At 42.0% G+C, this 27,356-nt stretch overlaps 1 protein-coding gene across 1 annotated transcript in view; it reads left to right on the top strand.

Moving 5' to 3' along the window:
- Positions 1-27,356, top strand: part of dnah9l (dynein, axonemal, heavy polypeptide 9 like) — a 443,144-nt gene that overhangs the window by 176,044 nt on the left and 239,744 nt on the right. The window contains exons 39-40 of the mRNA XM_080198977.1: positions 4,184-4,316; positions 22,286-22,413. Of these exons, the coding sequence (XP_080055103.1) occupies positions 4,184-4,316; positions 22,286-22,413 (261 nt within the window). The remainder of the gene's footprint in view (positions 1-4,183; positions 4,317-22,285; positions 22,414-27,356) is intronic.

Raw genomic sequence — 27,356 nt, forward strand, 5'->3', positions numbered from 1 at the left:
CAGGATGCTGCCTGGTATGGAAGGACTGAGTTGCGAGGAAAGATTGGAAAAACTGGGGCTCTTCTCCTTAGAAAGACGGAGATTAAGGGGGGATCTGATAGGGGTGTATAAAATAATGAAGGGAATAGATAGAGTCAACAGTGGCAGGCTTTTCCCTAGATTGGGGACAACTATTACGAGAGGTCACAATCTAAGGGTGAGGGGGGAGAAGTATAATTTGGATACTAGAGGAAGGTTTTTCACGCAGAGGGTCGTGGGGGTAAGGAATGCGCCACCAAGTAAGGTGGTGGAGGCAGGCACGTTGGACTTGTTTAAGGTTTATTTAGGTAGGCACATGAGTGAAACAGGGATGGAGGGTTATAGAAGACGGTATTAAAAAGGGTCAGAGCCTCGGGACGACACTGGAAATGTAATATTACATGTTAATGTTTTGTCTCTTTTAATCCACAGGTGTCGGTCCACCTTGTTGTCAAACGAGGGGCATGCACACGGTGGGTCATGCGTGGGCTGCTCTTGGAGGTTTTGAGAGTGGCCTAGTACTTCATGTCGTTGTGTGTGCTTAATCCTGGACCAGCAGACGGGCACCACAACAGCTCAGTGACTATCACTGCTAGCTATGCAGATACATGGATTTGGGCCTGTGTCTGTGGGAGTTTGCGCATTCTCCCTGTGGTTGCGTGGGTTTCCTCCGGGTGCTCCCGTTTCCTCCCACACGCCAAAGATGTGCTGTTAGGCTGATTGGTGTACCAAATTGACCCTACACTATTCTCCCCTGAATCTGGCTACATTAGGGGTACCATTCACATACACACGGGGCAGGGTAGGTGTAGGAAAATGCTTTGTTGAAATGGCGGCGCGGGCTCGTTGGGCTGAAGGGCCTGTTTCCCATGCTGGGTTGTTCTTTGTTTTTCGTTCTTCGTTCAAGTTTGCTGACGACACCGTTGTAGTGGGACAGATCTCAAATAATGATGAGACGGAATACAGGAATGAGATAAAGAATCTGGTGAACTGGTGCGGCAACAATAATCTCTCCCACAATGTCAACAAAACGAAGGAGATTGTCATCGACTTCAGGCAGCATAGAGGAGAACATTCCGCTGTCTGCATCAACGGCGACAAAGTAGAAAGAGTCGAGAGCTTCAAGTTTTTAGGTGTCCAGATCACCAACAACCTGTCCTGGTCCCCCCATCCCGACACTATAGTTAAGAAAGCCACCAATGCCTCTATTTTCTCAGAAGACTAAGGAAATTTGGCATATCAGCTATGACTCTTATCAACCTTTACAGATGCATCATAGAAATCATTCTTTCTGATTGTAACATAGTTTAGTATGGCTCCTGCTCTGTCCAAGACTGCAAGGAACTACAAAAGGTTGCGAATGTAGCCCAGTCCATCACGCAAACCAGCCGCCCTTCTATTGACTCTGTCTACACTTCCCGCTGCCTCGGCAAATATCCCACACACCCCAGACATTCTCTCTTCCACCTTCTTCCATCAGGAAAAAGATACAAAAGTCTGAAGTCATGTACCAACCGAATTAAGAGCAGCTTCTTCCCTGCTGCCTTCAGATTTTTGAACGGACCTAAGTTACATTAAATCGATCTTTCTCTACACCCTAGCTGACTCACACTACATTCTGCACTCTCTCGTTTCCTTTCCTATGAACAGTATGCTTTGTCTGTATAGTGCGCAAGAAATAATACTTTTCACTATATATTAATACATGTGACAATAATAAATCAAATCCAAGGAAATTTGGCAAATTGTATCCAGAATTGGCTGAATGGCAGGCAGTAGAGGGTAATGGTTTAGAGTTTTTTTTTGACTGGGAGACTCTGTCCAATGAGGTCCTGCAGGGACCGTTACTGTTTGTGATTTATATAAATGATGCAGACTTAAATGTAGGAGGGCTGATCAGTAAGTTCACAGATGATACGAGAATTGTTGGATAATAAATAGTGAGGAAGATAGTCTTAGATTACAGGAGGATATAGACGGACTGGTGAGAAGGACTGATCAGTGGCAAACGGAACTAAATCCGAATAACTGAGGTGATGCTCTTGGACAGGACAAAAAGGCAAGGGAATATATGATGAACAGCAGGATCCTAGGAAGCACCAAGGATCAGAAGGACCCTGGTGTGCATGTATAGAGCCCTTAATGTAGCAGGACCGGTGGATAAAGTGGCTAAGAAGATATATGGTACATGGTATTTCCTTTATTAGCTGAGGCATAGAGTTTAAGAGCAGGGACCTTATGCTGGAACTGTATAAAACATCGGTGAGACCACAGCTAAAATATTATGTGCAGTTCTGGAATCCACATTACACAGGGTGTGATAGCATTGAAAAGGATGCAGTGGAGATTTATGAGGATGTTGTCTGGGCTGGAAAGTTTTGCTTCAGTAGAATGGACAAGCGTGAACCAGTGGATGTGATGTATCTGGACTTTCAAAAGGCTTTTGACAAGGACTCACACGAGATTCGTTAGCAAAAGTAAAGCTCATGGTTGGGGGTAATGTTTTGACGTAGATAGAGAATTGGTTGGTGGACAGGAAGGAGAGAGTGGGAATAAATGGGGCCCTTTTGAGAGTGACAGACTAGTAAGGTTCTGCAGGGTTTAGTGCTAAGATCCCAGCTGCTTACAATATACATTAATGATTTGAACAAAGGAATTGAATGCAATATCTCCAATTTGCAGGCGACACTAAGCTGAGTGGCGGAATGTGCTGTGAGGAGGATGGTAAGAGGCTGCAAGGTGACTTGGACAGGCTGGCTAAGTGGGCAAATACTTGACAAATGCAATATAATGTGGATAAATGTGAAGTTATCCACTTTGGTGGCAAAAACAAGAAGGAAGATTATCTGAATAGTGGCAGTTTAGGAAAAGAGGAAGTGCAACGTAACCTGGGTGTCATGTGGAACAGTTGCTGAAGGCTGGCATTCACGTACAGCAGATGGTGAGGAAAGCTAATGGCATGCTGACCTTCATAGCAAGAGGATTTGAGTAAAGGAGTAAAACATATCTTGCTGCGGTTATATAGGGCAATGGTGAGGCCATATTGTGAGTATTGTTTGCAGTTTTGGTCTCCTAGTCTGAGAAAGGACATTTCTGCCATTGACAGATCCAGTGAAGGTTTACCAGACTGAATCCTGGAATGGCAGGACTGTCATATGAAGAGAGACTGGATCAACTGGCCTTGCACTCATTGGAATCTAGAAGAATGAGAGGGGACCTCATAGAAACATAACATCCTGATGGGACTGGACAGCTAGTTGCAAGAAGAATGTTCCCGATGTTGGGCAAGGGTCACAGTCTGAGAATAAGGGGTAAGACAGTCAGGACTGAGATGAGGAAGAATTTAATCAATCAGAGAGTTGTAAACCTGTAGAATTCTCACTGCAGAAAGTTGTTGGGGCCAGTTCATTAGGTATGTTCAAGAAGAAGCTGGATGTGGCCCTTGTAGCTAAACTGATCAAGGGGTATGGAGAGAAAGCGGGAGTGGGATACTGAAAGTGCATGATCTACCACGATCATTTAAATGGCGGTGCAGGCTTGAAGGGCCAAATGGACTACTTCCGCACCTATTTTTCTGCAGATTAGTTATGAGAGGAGGTTGATTGGCTGGGTTGATCCTTGGAAGAGAGGAGACTGAGGGTGGTTTGATTGAGATGCATAAAAGTATGATGAGCATGGATAGAGTAGACATAAAGACATTTCTCCCATTGGTGGAGGAATCAGTGACTGGGGCATAGATATAAGATTAGGTCAGGAGGTTTGGAGTGTTTTGTGTTGAAAATCATTTTCAACCTAAGAATGAAAGGAGTCTGGAACTCATTGCCTATATTGCCTGGTGGAGGCAGAGATTCGTCTTTGCAATGCCATTGCATCCAAGGGCCAAGTGCTGGAAAATGGAGTTAAAATAGGTGGTTTGTCTTTGACCACCATGGATGCGATAGGCCAAGGTACCTTTTTCTGTACACCTCTATGAAAAGGAGAAGTTGGGGGAATGATACCTGGTAAATTGCTCTTTTGGAGAGTTGGTGCAGACATGACCAGCCAAGTAGCCTCTTTCTGTTTTGTAGATATTCTATGAATTGGTGAAGTCAACACCCAAGGATCTATAGGAATGTATTCTGTACCTACAAGCATACAAATGACTGAATTTGTCTAATGTCTACAGATATTAAGAACTCTTCACAGGACTTATGCCAATATGAAGTTAAAGCCAATGTGGTGTGACATAAACCCCAAGGCCGTAACCACAGATGAACTTTTTGGATTTTTGCATCCTGCTACACGTGAATGGAAGGATGGTAAGTAAAATCAAATAGTAAAATAAAACTTTTGGATATAATATATGTACTGGTGATTTTCTTTCCTAAATTATCACTGGATGAACATTACTTCCATTTACGTAGTTATTCAATGGGTAAAAATATTTCAGCTTCTCAAGTCTATATCCTAGTCTTTATTGCGCATCTATCAAAACAATAGAGTTTGCAGTTGATTGAATAAGGTGCTGACGAGACCAGATGGATTCCACTCACAAAATAATGCTGGAGAGGAAAGCTGGAAGAAAATTTAATTTGAGACCTTTTTTTATCAGATATTGATTATTTTATTGTTAAGTGCTGAGCCTGAATGATATACTTAAGTTCATGGTGACAGTAATTTGGAATCTATTTTGTCAGCTGCCTTTCAATTTGAGGATGTCTATTCAGGGTCATGTGGTCATATCATGGGCCTTCCTGTGATTGAACTGGCTGATCTTTGACCTGCAGATTTTTGAGCACATGATGCAGTATGTCCCACAAGATAGTGGAATCCAGTGACCAGGATTTGTTCCTTTTTCTTTTTTTATCTGCCACTTCTCTGTATCATCATTAAGGCATTTGGATTCAAAGTGTGATGCAACTTGAAGGACAAGTTGTCATTTTGAATAATTGGTAGTGAGCTCATCCTAGTCATTAATGTGAATGCTGCTGTGTTTCAAGGAGAGCTTCAGAGTGCCTTGGAAGCATTTTATTTGTCTTCTCCTGGAACATTGTCCAATAGAGAGTTGAGAAAATAGGACCTGGTGAGGGAGACATTTTTCGGCCATTCAGATACAGTGTTGATCATAGTTAATTTTGCAGCAGTTTTGCCTGAATGCTTCTGGAGCTGACTTCAAGAAGGACACCAAAGTTTGTTCGGTGTCTTTCCCTTGAATCCAAAAGTGCAGCGGAGACACTTAGGTGTCACTGATGCATGGTCCAGGTCTCACTGCAATACAAGAGTGTGGTGATGACAACTGCTTTTTTGTTAACTTGCTGAGGTCTTTGTTGCCAAACACTTGTATTTTGTAAGAGGCTGGACTGTTATAGCTGAACTGATGTTAGATCTCTTGTCAAAGATGGCCTTTTGAGAGCGGTGGCTGCCAACTATGGAAGTTCTCAATATATTCCTCCAAGATAAATGGGAGGTGGAATGTTTTGCTGACTAGATGTGGATGACATGAGTTTCATTTTGGCAACATTCAAGGATAGGCTGAGTCTCTTGAATGTAGAATTAAAGAGATTGTAAGTAGCTTACAAATCTGATGCAGAATGGGCAATATCACTAGTCATCCCCAAACTAGGTCATATATGTCAATAGTGGATCAATTTAGTTTGACATGGGGATGACTTTAGATTAAAGAGTTTTCCATCTAGGTGTTACTTAATACATATACCAGAAGGTATAGCACCATTGAGTAGATTGAAAATAGTATCGAGGTTATCATACAGCTTTGAAATTGAATCTTGAATTTGAATCTATTTCAGACCTCCCATTCAAGGCAGTTGTATTTTTATCAACATCAATCAGTTGTAGGATTGGGATGAAGTTTCTTGGACATCCAAATCTTTGGACCACAATTCTTAGAGCCTGCTGAGTCAAATACTTTCGTAGGATTGATGAATGCAATGAAAAGACCCTGGTGTTATTCTTGACATTTTTCTTGGATTTGTCTGGCAACAAAGATCATGTCAGAGGTTCCTCTGGAAGGTCTGAAACTATACTGTCACTGGGAGAGCTTTCTCAGTCACAGAAAGTAGGAAATTCAGGAAAACACATGTCAGGATTTTCCCTGCTGTGAATTACAGAGTATTACTGCAATAGTCTCTGAGTTAAAATTATTAATTGAGCTAACATCTATGCTTTTTGTGGAAGGGAGTTCACACTTCTTCCACCCTTTCCTAAGTTCTGAATGAAGTAGCTCTGATTTTAAGTTATATTCCTTTGACCTAGACGACTCCTCCATCTAAAACTTTCTCATCATAGAACATAGAAAAACTACAGCACAAACAGGCCCTTCGGCCCACAAGTTGTGCCGAACATCTCTACCTACTAGGCTTACCTATAACCCTCAATCCTACTAAGTCCCATGTACTCATCCAGAAGTCTCTTAAAAGACGCTATTGAATCCGCCACCACCGCTGGCAGCCGATTCCACCCACCCACCACCTATCATCCTGTCAATTTCTTTTGAAATCCTAAAAGTCTTAATCAAATCACTCATAACCTCATCAGTTCCAGTGAATCATAGAATATAATCCTGATTTATGTCATCTCTCCTCATAAAATAACACTGAGCCTTGGTAACATTTGGGTGAATATGCACTACTTTTAAGACCTCTTTTCTCTGGTGCTCCAATTTGTATGCAGTACTTTAGATGTGGTCTAACCAGGGTTTGTAAATCTGTTGCAAAATTTAATCTTTCCTATTTCTAGCCCTCTAGTTTTAAAGGATTTTTTTTAAAATTCATTTTTGTACCTGGTCTGCAACAGTCAAGTGATCTGCGTGCATTGACCCGTAAATCTCTTTGTACTTTCACTATTCCTAGCTTTAAATTACGCGAACCTAACATTTTTTTGTCTAATATGAATGATCTAACATTTGTATTAAAACCCATCTGCCACAGTTTTGTCCACTCATTTAATTTATCAAGATCTCTTTGTAATTACATGCTCTGTCTACATTACTTACTGTGCTAGCAATTATTTGCATAATTGACAAACTTAAATAAATATAAATATTAATTGCAATTGCAAGATTGAAAGTCCATTCCTTTTCTTGAAATTCTCTGTACAAACATTGGAAATATATAAGAATATTAGAAAGAGGATAGGTCCTAGCTAGCTGTATAATTTTGTAAGCCATGGCAGCTTCATCCCCAGCTCTAATTTTGTGCTGGCTAAACATAGCTATTACTAGTCTTACTTGCAAAGTAAACATAATACATTGGTTCAATATGTTTGGTTTTCAGTTACAATACATGCCAATCACCAGTTTTTTTTAATGCTAGCCTTGCAGTGTTTTGTGCGATAAATCTGCTTTTCTTCACTGAGTTTGGAAGCTGTTGATACAAAGCAATCAAATCAATTAAAAGACAAAGTTGAAGGACTTCAGACTCAGAAGCCACTTTTGCCAACTGTTAGCTGTGCACAAACATGTGGTTATATGTTTTAAGATGTAGCTGATGGTTTCTAAGTTATGATACCTGACTTGTGTAATCTTTAGGAAGTTCTACATAACATAAATTGCTTAGAAATCAGCCATTAAAATCATTTTCACTAGTCTGCAGTTCACATTTATGGGACATACATAGCTGTTGCCTTATGTATAAGTTTATTTTTGTAATGCCTAGTTGTAGCTGCTTTTCTGAGAGAAGGACCATGATATCTGATACAAATCCATTAATGTACTTTATCTGAGCTCTCCTATTCCTGCACTAGTATAATTACTAAGATTGGGAAACATAATAAGGGGAGGGATTGGAGCAGTGAATATTTTTTTTCAACTAAAGTGAACACCAGATGATCCGTACATTATTTAGGATTTTGCCTCAAAATGACATTCTTTTTATTTGTCTTTTGGAAATTAGTGACACTGGCAAGACATTTATTACCCATCCCTAGTTGCACTGAGAGAAATAGTCAATTGCTTATTAAGTTATTGCAGTTACTGTGATGATGGTGGGATGTAATGCAGACATTTGGCTTCATATGCATTTTCTGCAAATTGCATTATTCTGCTTTTCAGGATTTTTATTTATGATTTTTATTTCCATAAGAAAAAATTAAAAATTTTTAACAAGCACAAAAGGTATGTAGGCTAGAAATATACATATTTACTGCACAGTAAAAAACAATTTGGCCATTGCACCAATGCTGGTTCACTGAAAGAAGTTCCCATTTATTCTGAACCCTTTGACCTTTTCTAATAATCTGGTAAATGTATATTTTTCAGTTATTTATTCCCGTCCCTTTTAAAAGCAAAATTGAATTCTACTGTCGCCAGTGCCTGGGTGTTCTATGATATAATAATCCTCTATGCAAAATCAATTTTTCTAAACTTGCTGTTTTCTTGTGATAATGTTTAATTTATGATTTCTGGTTTTGAACTCATGGGCTGGTGGATATACATGTTGTTTACAAAAACCTCTATTAGTTTTGAAAATCTTAACTACATATTTTTGTTTTCCTTGTGACATGGGGCCAGTGACATGGCCACATTTGTTATACAAAGAATGATTCACACCATCTGATGTAACGAACATTGATCTTGCATTATAATTGTTTGGATGAGCCTCAGGTTTCAGAAAAAGGGCAGTCATCATATTTGGCCAAGAAAATAAACTTCAGACAGTAAAGAAGATCTGGCAACATAACAGACAGCCACCAGATTCTTAGTTGACACTGAAGTATTGTGAGAGGAATCAGGTAGATCTGTTTGCAATTGTGCCACTGGTGCCCTGTGAGAATGAGAACTGTCAGGAGGTAGACAAAGTAGTGACCACCAATTTTATAGTTCCATACATGGCCAAATAATGTATGAATTAGTTCAAATGTTTTTCAGGTTAGGCAAAGTAAGAGAAGTTAATAAAAATTTCTGAGAAAATACTAAATGAGGCAAATCTGTAACTTGTCATGACTTTGCCTCAAAGAATATTAAACACCTTGCCTCAAAGAATATGAAAGTACCTTAGGTCTTTTTACCTAGATCCAGTAGGTAGCATGTAGCCTTCACGTAAGCAGTTTTAACCCAAATTCTTCCTTAAGTGACACCCCACTAATTTAATCCTCAAAAATTAGTTATGTAGGTGCTTGTTGCGCAGTTTACAGCCTGTGTGAATTTTATGTTGCCACATGTTTTTTACTACAGGCTGTGAAAACAAAAGAAAATTCTCATTCTTTTGAATTCTTTTTTCAAGGATAAATTCATGACATCAGAGAAGTTCTGTAGCAGCATGGCCATAGAACCATCAATTGTGGTACAATGCTAAATGAAATAGATTCAGATCAGATGTAACAGGTCAAAATTTGATTTGATTTATTATTGTCACGTATTAATATACAGTGAAAAGTATTGTTTCTTGCGTGCTATACACACAAAGCATTCCGTAGACAGGGAAGGAAAGGAGAGAGTGCAGAATGTAGTGTTACAGTCATAGCTAGGGTGTAGAGAAAGACCAGCTTAGTGCAAGATAGGTCCATTCAAAAGTCTGACAGCAGCAGGGAAGAAACTGTTCTTGAGTTGGTTGGTTCGTGATCTCAGATTTTTGCATCTTTTTCCTGACAGAAGAAGGTGGAAGAGAGTATTGTCAGTGTTGCATGAGGGCTTTGATTATCCTGGATGCTTTGCCGAGGCAGCAGGCAGGGTAGACAGTGTCAGTGGATGGGAGGCTGGTTTGAGTGATGGACTGAGTTTCATTCACGACCTTTAGTACTTTATTCCAGTCTTGGACTGAGCAGGAGCTGTAATACAATCAGAAAGAATGCTTTCTATGGTGCATCTATAAAAGTTGATGAGGGTTGTAGTGACATGCCAAATTTCCTTAGTCTCCTAGGAAAGTAGAGGCATTGGTGGGCTTTCTTAACTATTGCATCTGCATGGAGGGGTGAGGACAGTTTGTTGGTGATCTGGACAGCTAAAAACTTGAAGCTCTCAATCATTTCTACTTTTCCCCATTGATAAAAGAAGGGGGAGGCAATGGCCTAGTGGTATTATCACTTGATTATTAATCCAGAAACCCAGATAATGTTGTAGGGATCTGGATTCGAATCCTGCCAGGGCAGATGATAGAATTTGAATTCAATAAAAAAACCTGGAATTAACAGTCCGTTGATGACCGTGAAACCATTGTCAATTATTGTAAAAAAAAATCCATCTGGTTCACTAATGTCCTTTAGGGAAGGAAATCTGCTGTCCTTACCTGATCTGGCCTGCATGTGACTCCAGAGCCACAGCAGTGTGGTTGGCTCTCAACTGCCCTCTGAAATGGCCTAGCAAGCTACTCAGTTGTAATAATCACTACAAAGTTTCAACAAAGAAATGAAACTGGACGGACCACCTGGCATCAACCTAGGCACCAGAATAGACAATGGCAAAACAAATCCTGCAAAGTCCTTCTTACTAACGTCTAGGGGCTAGAGCCAAAACTGGGAGAGCTGTCTCACAGACGAGCCAATCAACAGCCTGACATAGTCATTCTCACAGAATCATACCTTACAGATAACACCCCATATACCACCATTATCATCCCTGGATATGTTCTGTTCCATCGGCAAGACAGACGCAGCAGAGGTGGTGGCACAATAATATACAGTTGGGGGGTAGTTGCCCTGGGAGTCCTTAACATGGACTCCGGACCCCATGAAGTCACATGGCTTCAGGTTCAACATGAGCAAGGAAATCTTTTACTGCTCACCATGTACTGTCCTCCTTCAGCTGATGAATCAGTATTTCTCCATGTTAACAACACTTGGCTAAGGGTGGCAAAAGTGCAAAATGTACTCTAGATGGGGGTTTTCAATGTCCATCACCAAGAGTGGCTCGGCAGCAGCACTACCGTTCGAGCTGGTTAGGTCCTAAAGGATATAACTGCTAGACTGGATCTGCAGCAGGTGGTGAAGGAACCAACAAGCGGAAATAACATACTTAATCTTATCCTCACCAATCTGCCAGCTGCAGATGCATCTGTCCATGATAGTATTGGCAAGAATGACCACTGCACAGTCCTTTGGAGACAAAGTCCCACCTTCACATTGAGAATAACCTCCATTGTGTTGTGTGGCGCTATCACCGTGCTAAATGGAACGGACTTTGTACCGATCTAGCAACTCAATTGGGCATCCATGAGGCGCTGTGGGCCATCAACAGCAGTGGAATTGTACTCCAGCACAATCTGCAACCTCATGGCCTGGCATATCCCCAACTCAACCATTACCATCAAGTCAAGGGATCAACTCTGGTTCAGAGGACAGTGCAGGAGGATATGCCAGGAGCAGCACCAGGCCTACCTAAAAATGAAGTGAAACTACCAAACAAGGAATACTTGCATACTAAATAGCAAGTGATAGACAGAGCTAAGTGATCCTACAACCAATGGATCAGATCTATGCTCTGCAGTCCTTCCACATCCAGTCGAAAATGGTGGTGGACAATTAAACAACTCACTGGAGGAGGAGGCTCCACAAATATCCCCATCTCAATGATGGAGGAGCCCAGCACATCTGTGCAAAAGATAAGGCTGAAGTATTCGCAGCAATCTTCAGCCAGAAGTACTGAGTGAATGATCCATCTTGGCCTCCCCTGGTAGTCCCCAGCATCTCAGATGTCAATCTCCAGCCAATTTGATTCACTCCATGTGATAACAAGAAACAGTTGGAGGCACTGGATACTGAAAAGGCAATGGGCCCTGATAACGTTCTGACAATAGTACTGAAGACTTCTGCTTCAGAACTTGCTGCTCTCCTAGCCAAGCTCTTCCAGTACAGTTACAACACTGGCATCAACCCAACAATGTGGAAAATTGCCCAAATATGTCCTATACTCAAAAAGCAGGAATAATCCAACCTGCCCAATTACCACCCAATCAGCCTACTCTCGAACATTACTAAAGTGATGAAAGTGGTCATCAACAGTGCTATCAAGCAGCACCTGCTCAGCAATAACCTGCTCAGTGATACCCAGTTTGGGTTTCGCCAGGGTCACTCAGCTCCTGATCTCATTACAGCCTTTGTTCAAACATGGACAAAAGAGCTGAATTCCAGAGATGAGGTGAGTCACAGCCATTGACATCAAGGCCACATTCGACCGAATGTGGCATCAAGGAGCTCTAGCAGAACTGGAATCAATGGGTATCGGGGGCAAACTCTCCATTGTTTGGAGTCATACCTGGCACATAGGGAGATGGTTGTGCTTGTACAGGGTCAGTCATCTCAGCTTCAGGACATCTCTGCAGAAGACCCTCAGGGTAGTGTCCTAGGTTGGACGATCTTCAGCTGCTTCATCAATGATCTTGCCTCCATTGTATGGTTAGAAGTGGGGATGTTCACTGATGATTGCACAATATTCAGCACCATTTGCGACTCCTCAGACACTGAAGAAGCCCATCTTCAAATGCAACAAGATCTGGACAATATCAGGCTTGGGCTGACAAGCGACAAATAACATTTGCGCCACGCAAATGCCAGACAATGACCATCACCAATAGGAGACACTCAAACCACCACCCCTTGACATTCAATGGTGTAACCATCACCGAATCCCCCACTGTCAACATCCTTGGGGTAACCATTGACCAGAAGCTCAACTGGACTCACCATATAAACACAGTGGTGAAAAGAGCGGGTCAGAGGCTAGGAATACTGCGGTGAGTAACTCACCCCTGGCTCCTCAAAACCTATCCACCATCTACAAGGCAGAAGTCAGGAATGTCTTGGAATACTCCCCACTTGCCTGGATGGGTGCAGCTCCAACAATACTCAAGAAGCTTGACACCATACAGGACAAAACAGCCTGCTTAATTGGCACCACATCTACAAGCATTCAATCCCTCCACCACCAACACTCAGTAGCAGCAGTGTGTACTGTCTACAAGATGCATTGCAGCAATTCACCAAAGATCCTTAGACAACACCTTTCAAACCCACGACCAATTCCGTATAGAAGGACAAGGGCAGCAGATAAATGGGAACACCACCACCTGCAAGTTTCCTTCCAAACCACTCACCATCCTGACTTGGAAATATATTGCTGTTCCTTCACAGTCACTGGGTCAAAATCCTGGAATTTCCTCCCTAACGGCATTATGGGTCAACCCACAGAACATGGACTGCAGTGATTCAAGAAGGCAGCTCACCAGTACCTTCTCAAGGGCAACTAGGGATGGGCAATAAATGCTAACCAGTCAACAGCACCCATGTCCCACAAATGAATAAAAAAATAAAGACTGGGGCACACCTTCCACCATGCTTGCTGAAGTCGACGACTATTTCTTTCGTTTTGTTGACATTGAGGGAGAGATTATGGCCATCAGACCAGTTCACTTGATTCTCTATCTCTTTCCTGTACGATGTCTCATCGTTGTTTGTGATCTGACCCACAACGGTGTCATCAGCAAACTTGAAAATCGAGTTGAAGGGGAATTTGACTGCACAGTCAAAGGTATATAAGTAAGTAAGGAGTATAGTAAGGGGCTGAGGACACAGTCTTGTGCGGCAGCGGTGTTGAGAATAATTGTGGAGGAGATGTTGTTGCCTATCCTCACTGACTGCGGTCTGTGGCTTAGGAAGTCTAGGGTCCAGTTGCAGAAGGAGGAACGGAGCCCCAGACCACGAAGTTTGGAGATGAGTCTCATAGGAATAATGGTGTTGAAGGCTGAGCTGTAGTTTGAATAGGAGTCTGACAGTTCTAGTGTCTTCTTCTAGACTCTTCCACAAGGGAAATCATCCTTTCAGCATCCATCTTGGCAAGTCCCCTCAGAATCTAGTGTGGTTTAATAATATTGCCTCTTAGTTCTTCTAAACAGTAGATGCAGACCCAACCTGTCCACTCTTACCTCATAGGATAACCCTCTCATCTCTGGAATCAGCTGAGTAAACCCTCTGAACTGCTTCTAATGTATTTATGTCCTTTCTTACACAAGGAGACCAAAACTGTGTACGGTATTCTAGATGTAGTTCATCAAGCCTATACAACTGTAGCAAAATATTCCTACCGTTATATATGTAATAAACAACAATATTCCATTTGCCTTCCTAGTCACTTGCTGTGCCTAAATTCTAACTGTAGTAGCTGGCCCCTTTAAGGGGTGTAGATCAGGAGGGTCATGAGGTCAATGGGGATTTCAGTGCAGAGTGTAGAGATCTTGGTACAGAGCGCGGGCTTCTGCAGCAAGAGCGCATCCTAGAGCAGGAAACAATTAACATGAAAGTACACTGACTATTTATCAGCTTGTAAATAAATCATTATAGTTCATTATACTAACTTGTGGTCGCCAATCCTTGCATTCACCACATTGACAACGAGGTAAACCAGAGTGACTCTATTTGGAGCGAGGAATATGAATAAAACACCACTGCAAAACTGAAAGTGAATCGGATAAATCCAAGCCTGAAAATGGGGAGCAGGCATGCTTCTCTTTGGGAAGCTAGAAGTCATGACTACTGAGAACTGGGTACAATTTTTGTTTTTAGAGATAATGGAATAGACGGGGAGGATAATAAAATGTTATTTTGATTATTGCATGTGGGACCCAGATGTGCAACTTGATCCAAAGTTTCAAGTCCCCGGATTCTCCCAACACAAAAGATATTTGCAGCGCTTGCTGCGTTAGCAAAGGGGCATGACTATTCTAAAGCCTCAGTAATACCTTCAAGCTAAAAGCTTAACTCAACAGGAATGACCCCTGGGAGAGACCATTGCAGCCTTTGTAGCAAAGCTAAAGCAGATTGCAGAGCATTAGAACTTTGATGTACACCTAGGATGTAGAGATAGATCAACTTAATGCAAGATAGGCCCATTCAAAAGTCTGACGGCAGCAGGGAAGAAGCTGTTCTTGAGTCAGTTGATAAGTGACCTCAGACTTTGGTACTCTTTCCTGATGGAAGAAGGTATAACAGAGAATGTCCGGGGTGCATGAGATCCTTAATTATGCTGGCTGCTTCGCTGAGGCACCGGGAAGTGTAGACAGAGTCAATGGTTTGGAGGCTGGTTTTTGTGATGGATTGGGCTACATTTATGATCTTTTGTAGTTTCTTGTGCTCTTGGGCAGAGCAGGAGCCATACCAAGCTATGATGCAACCAGAAAGAATGCTTTATATGGTGCATCTGTAAAATTTGGTGTGAGTCATAGCTGACATGCCAAATTTCCTTAGTCTTCTAAGAAAGTAGAGGTGTTTGTGGGCTTACTTAACTATAGTGTCAGCATGGGGGGTCGGGGGGGGGGGGTGGGGGGCAGGACAGGTTGTTGGTGATCTAGACAGTTAAGAACTTGAAGCTGTCAACCCTGTCTACTTCATCCCCGGTGATGTAGACAGGGACATGTTGTTCTTTATGCTTCCTGAAGTCAATGACAGTCTCCTTTGTTTTATTAACGTTGAGGGAGAGATTATTGTTGCCACACCAGTTCTCCATCTCAGTCTTCTGAGAAGGTAGACTCATTGGTGGGCTTACTTAACTATAGTGCTGGCATTGGGGGGACCAGGACAGATTGTTGGTGATCTGAACATCTAAAAACTTGAAGCTTTCAACCCTTTCTACTTTGTCCCCATTGATGTAGACAGGGGCATGTTCTCCTCTATGCTTCCTGAAGTGGATGACAATCTTCTTTGTTTTGACAACATTAAGGAAGAGATTATTGTCATCGCACCAGTTCACCAGATTCCCCATCTCATTCCTGTATTCTGTCTCGTCATTGTTTGAGATCTGTCCCACTACAGTGGTGTTGTCAGCAAACTTGAAAATTTAATTGGAGGGGAATTTGGCTACATAGTCATAGGTGTATGGGGCACTGCTGTTGAGAATGAACATGGGTGAGGTGTTGTTGTCTATCTTCACTGATTGTGATCTGTGAATTAGGAAGTGGCAGAGGGAGGATTTGAGGCCCAGGCCATGGAGTTCGAAGATGAGTTTCGTGGGAATATTGATGTTGAAGGTTGAGCTGTAGTCAATAAATAGGAGTCTGACATCAGTACCTTTGTTATCTAGGTGTTCCAGGGTTGAGTACAGGGCCAGGGAGATGGTGTCTGCTGTGGACCTGTTTCAGTGGTAGGCAAACTGTACTGGATTCAGGTAGCCTGGTAGGCTGGAATTTATTTGTACCATGTCTAGCCTTTTGAAGCACTTCATAATGATGGATGTCAGAACCATCGGATGAGGCACGCTGCTTGGTAGGTACTGGGATGATGGTCATCTTCTTAAATCAGATAGGGACCTCAGATTGTTGTAAAGAGAGGTTGAAGATGACTTGCAAAAAGCCCCGCATGCAGATCCACACAGGATTTGAGTGCTCGTCCAGGTACCCCATCCAGGCCAGTCACTTTCTGTGGATTGACCTTCGAGAAAGTTGCTTTGACATCTGCAATGATGACCCCAGATACAGGTTCATCCAGGGCTTCCAGGATGAACAGCATGTTTTCGCAGATCTCTTGCTCAAAATGGGCATAAAATGCATTGAACTCATCAGGGAGGGATGCGTTGGAGCCGGCGATTTTACATGCCTTCAGCTTGTAGTTTATTACTTCTTGCAGACTGTCGGCAGGAGTCTGTGTGGCTAGCCTGGGACTCTAGCTTGGTCTTTTGGCATCTTTGATGGATTTTCTTAGATCATATTTGGCTGTCTTGTATAGGTCAGGGTCACCTGACTTGAATGCCTCAGACCATTTTCAGTTATACAGTGCTGGGAAGATCGCAAGGTGAGAAATCGGGCGCAAAACAGATTTCTCAGCTCTCTCACGATATTACCGGCTACACCCACCAATCTACCAGTACTGCTTTCAGTGATAGTGAATTCAGCAGCCCCACCACTCCCTGGGTGAAAAAAGATTTTAATTAAACAGTGTTGATGCAGGAAGGATGTCCCCAGTGGTACAGGTGTCCAGAATCAGGGATCGTTGTCTAAGGATATAGGATAAACTTTTAGGACTGGGGTGAAAAAAAAATTTCCCCCAGTCCTAAAAGTTTACCTTGTATCCTTAGACAATGACCTCTGCTTCTGGACACCCGCACCATCAGGACCATCCTTCCTGCTTCTACACTGTTTAATCCTGTTAGAATTTTATGTTTCTATGCAATTCCCCACAGTTCTTAAGAACTTTAGTGAAATCAATTCCCTAACTGACTCAACCTGTCCTCATGTATCAGTTCCACCATCCCAGGAATCAGTCTGGTAGTAGAGTGGCACCAGAGTGCAGTGATCAAGCTCAAGCAATGAGTTGAATGCAGGAGCGGGAAGAATCGCTAAATACCAAAGATTTAAGCATCCAAAGAGTAACATAGAGTCGTTCTTATGTCAGGGAATCCACTCCTGTGAAGTGTGTACATTTTGAGAAGCAGTGTGCTTCGGGTGTGGGAGAAAAGGTCATCTGACCACAAGTGTGAAAACAAGTAGGGTCAGCACAATACAAGCAGAGTAAATAATCCAGCCCTGTGCATCATATGGAGGATTGTCCAGCAGAAGAGCAAAATGTTACGTTACTAAACAATGTGGAAGTGGGCAAAGTAGCCCAAGGTAGTGTTGATTGTGAACAGCTGGTCCCTAAGATGGAGGTCGGCACGGGGTCGTCAGCTCCTGTTGTGAGTGAGTGGACCTACCAGTATCTAAAAGGAGTTCAACCCATGAAGTTGATGAACACTGCAGCAAAACCAGCTACATATACCAAAGGAGTTAATAGAAACAACTTCAACACCCTGTGTGTTACAGACAACAGTTGGCACGGCTGCAGCTGGTGGTGTTGTCTGGCCGAGGACCCTGCTTAATGGAGCGTGATTAAATCCAGGAGGTTAACTCGAACCGATTGGAGATCTTTAAAATAAAATAAGTCACATGCACAAGATTAGGAAGTACCAAGATGAACTTGGAAAGATTAAAGAATTGCAAGCTGGGTTCCATGTAGACTTGGAAGCCACACCAAGATTTTGTATCAAAAGCCTGTGCTTTACGCATTTGTAGAAAAGAAAAGATGGGCTAAAATGACTAGAAGAGTTTGCCGTCATCAGGCCTGTACAGTTTGCAGAGTGGGCAGCAGTATTGTGCCAATACTTAATCCAGATAAGACCATCTGTGTCTGCGAGGACTATTAGCAGATAAACGTTGCTGTGAAACTAAATAGGTATCTTATTCCAAAAATAGCAGATCTGTACATGAAGTTGACTGGGAGTCTGTTATATATAAGATTGGTCATGAACATGCTTATCAACAGTTAGAACTAAGCAGCACATCTAGACTTATGTCACCCATAAATACAAATGCCATAAAAGGGGGAGGTGATGGGCCGCTAGACTATTATTTTCGCTAGACTATTAATCCAGAACCTCAACTAATGTTCTGGGGACCGAGGTTCGAATCCCGCATGGCAGATAGTGAATGTGAATTCAATTTTTTAAAAACCTGAATTAAGAATCTACTCATGACCATGAAGCCATTGTTTATTGTCAGAAAAACCTATCTGGCTGGGAAGGAGATCTGCCATCCATACCTAGTGTTAGCACGAGTGGGCGAAACAACCACTACGGACTCATGGTGAAGTTCAATAACAGCACAGCTTTATTTTCTTTACATCGACGGAGAAGCACAATCAGGACATACAATCGGACTGTCCCGAAAGTGGTCTGAAGACTCCCCCACAAGGGGCTACAGTTGTAGCTGAACTTTGCGTTTCAAATGCTAAGCCTTTATTTACAGTATTTGACTTCAGTCATCCTGTTTCGATGTTTTCAAATGTTGGAGCAATTGTTTTAAGTGTGTGTTAATCATTTTTGTCTGGTTGGTTATCAATGGTCTGGAATCTCTGGGGTTGAACCATGTGTGTTATTGATCTTGAGGGGTCAGGGACGTTTCCTTAACTGTGTCAATTTTAGGTGTCTCCGTGGGTTGTTTAGAAGTGCTGATTTTGATGGGGTGGGGATGTGTTCTTTAATTTAGTTCCTGTAGGTGCCATCCTGTCCAATTTCCCTTATGCGCTAGCCCTCATTTGCATTCTAAAAGCATGCTCTTGCCTACTGATCAGTGTCTGTTACTTTGTGATTTTAGTGGAGGGCTCTGAGGATAGCTTTAGTTTGCTTCCATTTTGTGTGCCCAATTTCATAAAATTTGTTGTCCAATAACACTAGTTTGGCCTACATGTGACTCCGGAGCCACAGCAATGTGGTTGACTCTCAACTGCCCTTCAAGGGCAACTAGGGATGGGTAATAAATGCTGGTCAGCCAGTGATGCCCATGTCCCACAAATGAATGAAAAAAAATACACATGAAGGCCTGTATCAATGTAAAAGTCTACTGTTTGGAGTTTCATCAGATTGTGCCATCTATCAGTGAACTATGGAGAGTTTGCTGTAGGGTTTGTCCAGTGTTGTAGTTTATTTGGATGATATCCTAATAACAGGGTCCACTGAGGAGGAACATTTGGCAAATCTGGACAATGTTTTGCAGAGATTCCAGAAATGTACCTAAAAAGAGAAGATTGCACCTTCCAACAGCTGAAATAGTTTACCTTGGTTATTGGGCTGATACCCAGAAATTACATCAGTGGAGGACAAAGTGAAAGCAATTAAAGAGGCACTGGCCCCTAGGAATACCTCAGAACTCAGATCCTTTCTTGGGATTGTCAACTATTATTATGGACAGTTCCTCCCAAATCTATCACTTTTACTACTACCGTCGCACATAGTGTTCAAGAAGTGCCAGAGATGGTGTTGGAAAACATCACAAAAAGAGACTGTTAACCAAGTTAAGCAGGCATTTCAGTCAGTATACCTATTCGCACATTTCGACTCCTCTAAAAAGGTAATATTTACATGTGATGCATCACCATATGGAATTAGGGCTGTGTTATTCCCCACAATGGATGACAGGTCTGAGAGACCTATCGGATATGTATCAAGAATCCTATCAGATGCGGTAAAAGGATACTCCCAAATAGATAAAGAAGACCTTGCGGTTATCATTGGCAGCAAGAAGTTTTATTAATATATTTACAGGGGCGGCATGGTAGCACAGTGGTTAGCACTGCTGTTTCACAGCTCCAGGGTCCTGGGTTTGATTCCCGGCTCGGGTCACTGTATGTGTGGAGTTTGCACATTCTCCTGGTGTCTGTGTGGGTTTCCTCCAGGTGCTCTGGTTTCCTCCCACAGTCAAAAGATGTGTGGGTTAGGTTGATTGGCCGTACTAAGAAATTGCCCCTTAGTGTCCAGGGATGTGTAGGTTAGAGGGATTAGTGAGTATAATATGTAGGGGTATGAGGGTAGGGCCTGGGTGGAATTGTGTTCGGTGTAGACTCGATGGGCCGAAGTGCCTCTTTCTGCACTGTTGGGTTCTATGTTCTACGGAACATTTTACGATCATTACTGACTATAAGCATTTTTAGGGCTTTTCAAGGAGGACAAGGCATTTCACCAACTGCTTTTGCTAGAGTACAGCAATGGGCACTGTTCTTGCCAGCTTACAAATATACCTTAAGTCATCTTCCATTATTCAAAAGCACACCACCCCTTCTAGTCCCGCAAGTGATTGTAATGGCTTTAAAACTTTCTGGATTCTTTACCTCTAACAATGCAACAGATTAAGTGGTGGACTAATAGAGACGCACTGCCATTGAAGATTAAACATTTAACAGGGCAATGAGAGTGCTTCAGAGGAAATGAAGTGTCATCAACTCAGGAAGCATGAGCCAAGTTGTGAGGATTGTATCATTCTTTGCAGAGTGAGAGTGGTCATTAAAGTAAAATTTATTTATTAGCCACAAGTAAAGCTTACATTAACATTGCAATGAAGTTACTGTGAAATTCACCATATCAGGAAGAGAGTTATTGTTTGAAGAATTGCATAGTGCCCATTTGGCTCTGTTGAAGATGAAAATGCTGATGACATCGCATCGATGCTGATATACAAAGGATTGTCAAACAATCTGACCACTGTTCACCCTATCTATGCCCTTCATAATTTTATACACCTCTATTAGGTCTCCTCTCATTCTCTGTCATTCCAGGGAGAACAACCCCAGTTTACCCAATCTCAATATCTTGCCAGTGACTGTGTATTCCCTTGTTTTGTTTACTCTCTCCAAGTGCATTACCTCACACTTTTCCAGATCGAAATCCATTTGACACTTTCTGGGCACTCAATCAAACCCTTGACATCATTCTGTCAACTACATGGCCAGTTTTTATGTCATCTGCAAATTTTTTAATCATGCCTCCCAGATTTTAGTCCAAACCATTAATATGTATAACAAACAGCAAGGGCCCAAGACTGGGCTCTGTGTCACACCTCCATTCGTAAAACAACCATCCATTTTTAATCTTTTGTTTCCTGTCACTGAGGTAAGTACTTTTGAGTGCAGTGGCAGTCGAGCTCAAATGCCAGTCCATCAGATGTTAAGGTTTATTATGTGCTGTTCTGTGACCATAAAATCTTCTGCTTTTCATTCTATTGCATACCATATTACCACATTAGTTGTCAGCAAACTTAGCCGTGAAACCTTCACATCATTCCTACTGTGAGCTGGAGGTAAACTCCGAATTTCAGACAACCATTCCTTTATCTTTCCTTCTTTTAGATGTGTCTGAGGAAGAACTCTCAGGCCCCGATGCAACTGCCCTCCCATTATATCACAGCACCAATCACTCATCATGTCCCTGCTGACCACCAGCTTGAAGAATATCTACACAGGAGAGCTAATGGAAGAAAAAAATTATTAGACATCACCTTTTATTACCTGAGGATATCCCAAGGCACCTTACAGTGAACTAGGTATTATTAAAGTGTAGTCGCTGCTATAAAGTAAGCAATTCTAATAGTTTTGCATACGTCAGTGCCCCATGAACAGTAATGAGATGTGGCCAGGTAATAAACTTTTGATGATGATGTTTGAAAAAAGTTGGCCAGGACACCAGGAGAATATTTTTTTTCAAAAGCCTGTGCAACCACTCTCCCCTAGTCTGAATGAGTAGTGATTCCTAGACAGTTGCACTATGTGCCATTCACCCAAGTGTCTTATAACAGCTGAACCTAGTGTCGGCAGGTTCAGCTGAGGTCAAACCAGGCACAAGTAAAATGTGTTGTTTTATGTTAAGGTAATAAGTGAGGAAGGAACTAGTATACAAGTTGTTGTAAATTTTTGCTGATTATGTCTTGTGATGGTACTTTAAGATTTGTTAATCTTAAAGAGGCTTCTTGTGTTTCTATCTCCATGGAACTGATTTTTAACCACAAATAAGTGTACAATGATAAATGTTTATTTGATCTCAAATAAATAGGCTTGTTTTCAACTACTATGAGGGAACTTTCCAGTATTGCTCATGGAGGTCCAAAGTGGATTGTGTTAGATGGAGATATTGACCCTATGTGGATAGAGTCGCTCAACACAGTAATGGATGATAACAAGGTTAGTAGATTATATGTAATTAAATGTTAAAATATCATGAGTAATCAGTTCTGCATAATTCCACAATTTGTTATAAATGGGGTTCAACCCTGGAGAACCTACTTTTTGCACCCACCCTCAGTCTGGTGCATCATTATTCCCCAAAACACAAAGGATGAGGTCCAAAGAGTTGCAGTAGGAACCTGAAGCAGTTGTGAGGTAAAAAGACTTCCCTTGTTCCTCCTTATCAAGGGGTCAGGGTGCACTTATGATCTGTGGTGAAGCATAATTCCTACTGCTATTTTGGTCCATAGGAGACTCAATTTAAGCTCTAGAAGCTTTTCATACTTCTAATCAAAACTCCGTTACATAAATTAACTAAATGAAAATAGTGTTATTGGAAAAAACATTCATTTTACCATTTAGAACAAAAATAACAGAAAGAAACAGAAAACAGTAAACCAGTGCATCTCCCAGACAGAAGTTTGAACATATAAAAATGTTGGATGGAATTTAATGCCCTCCTGTGTGGCAGATTTGGCGGGGAGGGCATTTAATCAGATGGGAGGGTGGTCAGTGGGGAATCTGCCTCCTTACCAACTCCACCCCAGTTAAATCTGTGACAAGAAGACCACTAAATGACCATCATGCCCCACTGCTAAATTATGCCCTTAAATAGGCAATTAATACCAACCTGATCCTGCCATGCTGACGTTGACCCAGAGGTGGGAGGGAGTTCTGCTGAGGGTGGGGGGAGCTCTGAACTAGGGTGTTGGCAACAGGAAAGGGGGTCGGTCCGCTGAGAGCTACCCGTTTGCTTTGCTGCAACCTCCCTAAACCCCTCACCATTATCCTCTGCCTCGGCTGAGTGTCGTAGCAGCAGTAGAAACCACCTCCCTAGTTTTGTTGTCATTTGTTTGAGCTACAGACGTCTCATTGGTTGACAGGCAGGACTAACGATCTCAGGGTCCTTGATCCTGGTGAAGACCCATCACTGGCCTGCTAAGTGCCTCGATTCAACGAACTTTCCTTAAAAAAGGTAATGGGTGATGAAACATTCTGTCCAGCTGGCAGGCAAGACCCCAATCACCTTTGTTAAGTATCGCCTGTTATGACTTTACTATATCTGGTTGACCTCTTGCTCAATTATATTGTCTTGCTCTTTTTGAAGAATGATTACCTCTAATTTCCCTAGATATGTCAATTCATTTTGTGTTTATCTTTTTGTTTGAGTGGCACTATTGTTAACATTAGTGGGGATATCTGAGAAGCATAGTTGTTCGAGAGAAAAATATTAACTTACATTAAATCATCCACCAATTTGTATGATTGTATTATGAGTCACATAAATTCAGATCATGCATAGTGATGGCAATTGATGATGCTGAGAAAAACCCACCAAAGTAAAGCAATTATACAGAAAGAATTGCTGGAGGTGGTATGAATGTTCCCTCCTCAGTGCATCACTCATGGAAACAAATGAGAAAAAATTTCTTTAGTCTGAGGAAGAGTCAGAAAACTAATGGCTGTGTACTGAAAGTAAAAAGATCAATGCATCAATCACTCAGCTAGCAGTAATAAGAACGTAAGAAAGTGGAGCAGGAGTAGACCTTTCAGCCTCTCAAGCCTGCTCTACCGTGCAGTGGGATCATAGTTGATCCGACTGTGACTTTAACTCCACTTTCCTGCCTGCCCCATGACCCAATCAATCAAAAATTTGTCTTAACTCAGCCTTGAATAAATTCAATGACCCAGCCCAATTGCTCGCCATGGAGGAGCAGCCCAAACACTAATTACCTTCTGAGAGATGAAGTTCCTCTTTTTCTCTGTCTTAAGTGGGAAACTCCTTATTTTGAAACCATGCTGATATAACTATACTACATTCTGGTTGGGGCCCAAAGAAGTTTAGAAGTTTACAGCATTCAAAAAGGCCCTTCAAACTAACTTGTCCATGCCATCCAGTTTTTACTATTAAGCTAGTCCCAGTTGTCTGCATTTGGCCCGTATCTCTCTATACCAATCTTAACCATGTACCTTTCAAACTGCTTTTTAAAAGACAAAATTGTACCCACCTCTACTACTACCTCTGGCAGCTTGTTCCAGACACTCACCACTCTGAGTGAAAAAGTTGCCTCTCTGGACCCTTTTGTATCTCTCCCCTCATACCTTAAACCTATGCCCTCTAGTTTTACACTGTTCTGCCTTTGGGAAAAGATGTTGACTATCTATCTTGTTTATGGCCCTCATTATTTTATATACCTCTACAAGATCACCTTAAGTCTCTATGCTCTAGGGGAAAAAAGTCCAATCTATCCAACCTCCTTATAACTCAAACCATCAAGTCCCAGTAGCATCCTAGTAATTTTTTTCTGCATTCTTCCTAGTTTAAGAATATCCTTTCTATAATAAGGTGACCAGAATTGTATGCAATATTCCTAGTTTGGCTTTACCAATGTCTTGCACAACTTCAACAAGACGTCCCACCTCCTGTATTCATTGTTCTGACCAATGAAACCAAGCATGCCGAATGCCTTCTTCACCAATAGTCTACTTGTGACTCCACTTTCAAGGAGCTATGAACCTGTATCCCTAGATCTCTTTGTTCTGTAACTCGGTCCAATGCTCTACAATTAACTGAGTACATCCTGCCCTGGTACGATCTACCAAACTGCATAACCTTCATTTATTTAAATTAAACTCCATCTACCATTCATCAGCCCACTGCCAATTGATCAGGATCCTATTGTAATCCTAGATAACCTTCTACACTGTCCACTGTGCCAGCAATCTTGGTGTCATCTGCAAACTTACTAACCATGCTTTCTAAATTCTCATCAAAATCATTGATATAAATGACAAATAACAGTGGACTCAGCACCAATCCCTGAGGCGCACCGTAGGTCTCAGGCTTCCAGTTTGAAAAACACTCCTCTACAACCACTTCTGTCTTCTCTAATAAAGCTAATTTTGTACCCAATTGCCTACCTCATCCTGTATCCTGTGAGATTTAACCTTATGCAACAACCTACCATGCCATACCATGTCAAACACCTTGCTAAAGTCCATGTAGACAATGTTAACTGCACTGCCCTCATCTATCTTCTTGGTTACCCCTTCAAAAAACTCAATCAAATTCATGATGCAAAGTCATGCTGACTATCCCTAATCAGTCCTTATTTCTCTAAGTGACTGTAGATCCTGCCTCTAACAACATACCCATTACAGATGTTAGATTCACCGGCCTGTAGTTCCCAGGCTTTTCCCTGCAGCCTTCTTAAATAAAAGCACAACATTTGCCACCCTCCAATCTTCAGGCACTCCAGCTGTGGCTGTCGATGATTCAAATATCTCTGCTAGGGGACCTGCAATTTCGTCCCGAGCCTCCCACAATGTCCTGGAATACATTTCATCAGGTCCCATGGATTTTTCTATCTTGATGTGCTTTAAGACTTCCAGCACCTCCTTCTCTGTAATATGTACACTTCTCAAGACATCAATATTTATTTCCCCAAGTTCCCCAACATCCATGCCTTTTTCAACAGTGAATACTGATGAGAAATATTCATTTGGGATCTCACTCATCTCTTGTGGATCCGCATATAGATGACCTTGTTGATCCTTAAGAGGCCCTACTGTCTCCCTATTTACTCTTTTGCTTTTTATGTATTTGTAGAAGATCTTTGGATTCTCCTTTGCTTACCTGCCAAAGCAATCTTGTGTATCCTTTTTGCCCTCCTGATTTCTCTCTCAACTCTACTCCTACTCCCTCCATACTCTTCAAGGGATCCACTTGATCCCAGCTGCGTATGCATGCCATGTGCCTCCTTTTTCTTGACCAGGGTCTCAATATTCCAAGTCATTCAGAGTTCCCTACTTCTACCAGCCTTGTCCTTCACTCTAAAAGGAATATGCTTACCCTGAACCCTGGTTAACTTACTTTTGAAAGCCTCCCACTTACCTGACATCCTTTTGCCTGCCAACAGACTCCCCCAATTAACTTTTGAAAGTTCCTATCTAATACTATCAAAATTGTGTTACGTGGGTAGCACCTTTCACTCTTTGGAATGGGTGCTTTTGGTGCTTCCCATCAGCTAGCTCTAACCTGTAGTTGTTTGCTTGCAAAAGCGGCCACACCTCAGTAAACCACTTTGATGGATGGGCCAAATAAGGTGAGAGTAGCCTTTGGGCCTCCTACCCTCAACAAGCTCAGATATTGGTGGATTAGGCAAATGAGACCAATCTAAGATCCAATGGTCTTCAAGGCAGGTCAGCACCATGTTGTGAACTGCATAGAACTCATCAAGACACAATAGATGATCCTGGCCATCCACATTTGGATGTATCTGCAGCCTCCTATACTCATCTTGCAACTGGCCAGCATAGGTTGGGATGAGAGAGTGAGGCTGACAATGTGCAACCCTTTTTCACTGATCCAATTCATGTGCAATTCATGTTCATCATCTTGCTATATTGATCATGTCGCTAGTCCTGTGGTGATGGGTGAGCAATGTATCAGCAGAGGTGGCTGTAGCTATGAATGCACACACAGGTGAATCAGGTCATTGGGTTGTTTTTCACTGGGAGGGAGCAGAATGGAACTCAGCAACACCTGAATGACTGAGCATCCCTTTTCAGACCACACCATCTACCTCCCTAGTATGAAGAAGAGGCTAAAAAAAACTGCCCTAAAAATTGTTTGCTTCACTTCCCTGGTCAGCAGGCCACAGCCAGCAGGATTACAGCAAGGTGGTCATAAGTCAGTCTTAAAAATAAGATGACACTGGTCATCTTGAACACATGGAACATGTGAACACTCATGGACAATATCACAGCTAATAGACCTGAGAGAAGAACTACTCTTGTCAATAGGAAGCAGGTTAGGTACAACATTCAGATTGCTGTTCTCAGCGAGACTCAGCTACCTGATTAGAGTAAGTTCTAATAAATCGATGCAGGTTACACAT

Source organism: Carcharhinus amblyrhynchos, chromosome 11 (genome assembly GCF_965287045.1).
Source record: "Carcharhinus amblyrhynchos chromosome 11, sCarAmb.v2.hapA, whole genome shotgun sequence".
NCBI classification, from domain to species: Eukaryota; Metazoa; Chordata; class Chondrichthyes; order Carcharhiniformes; family Carcharhinidae; genus Carcharhinus; species Carcharhinus amblyrhynchos.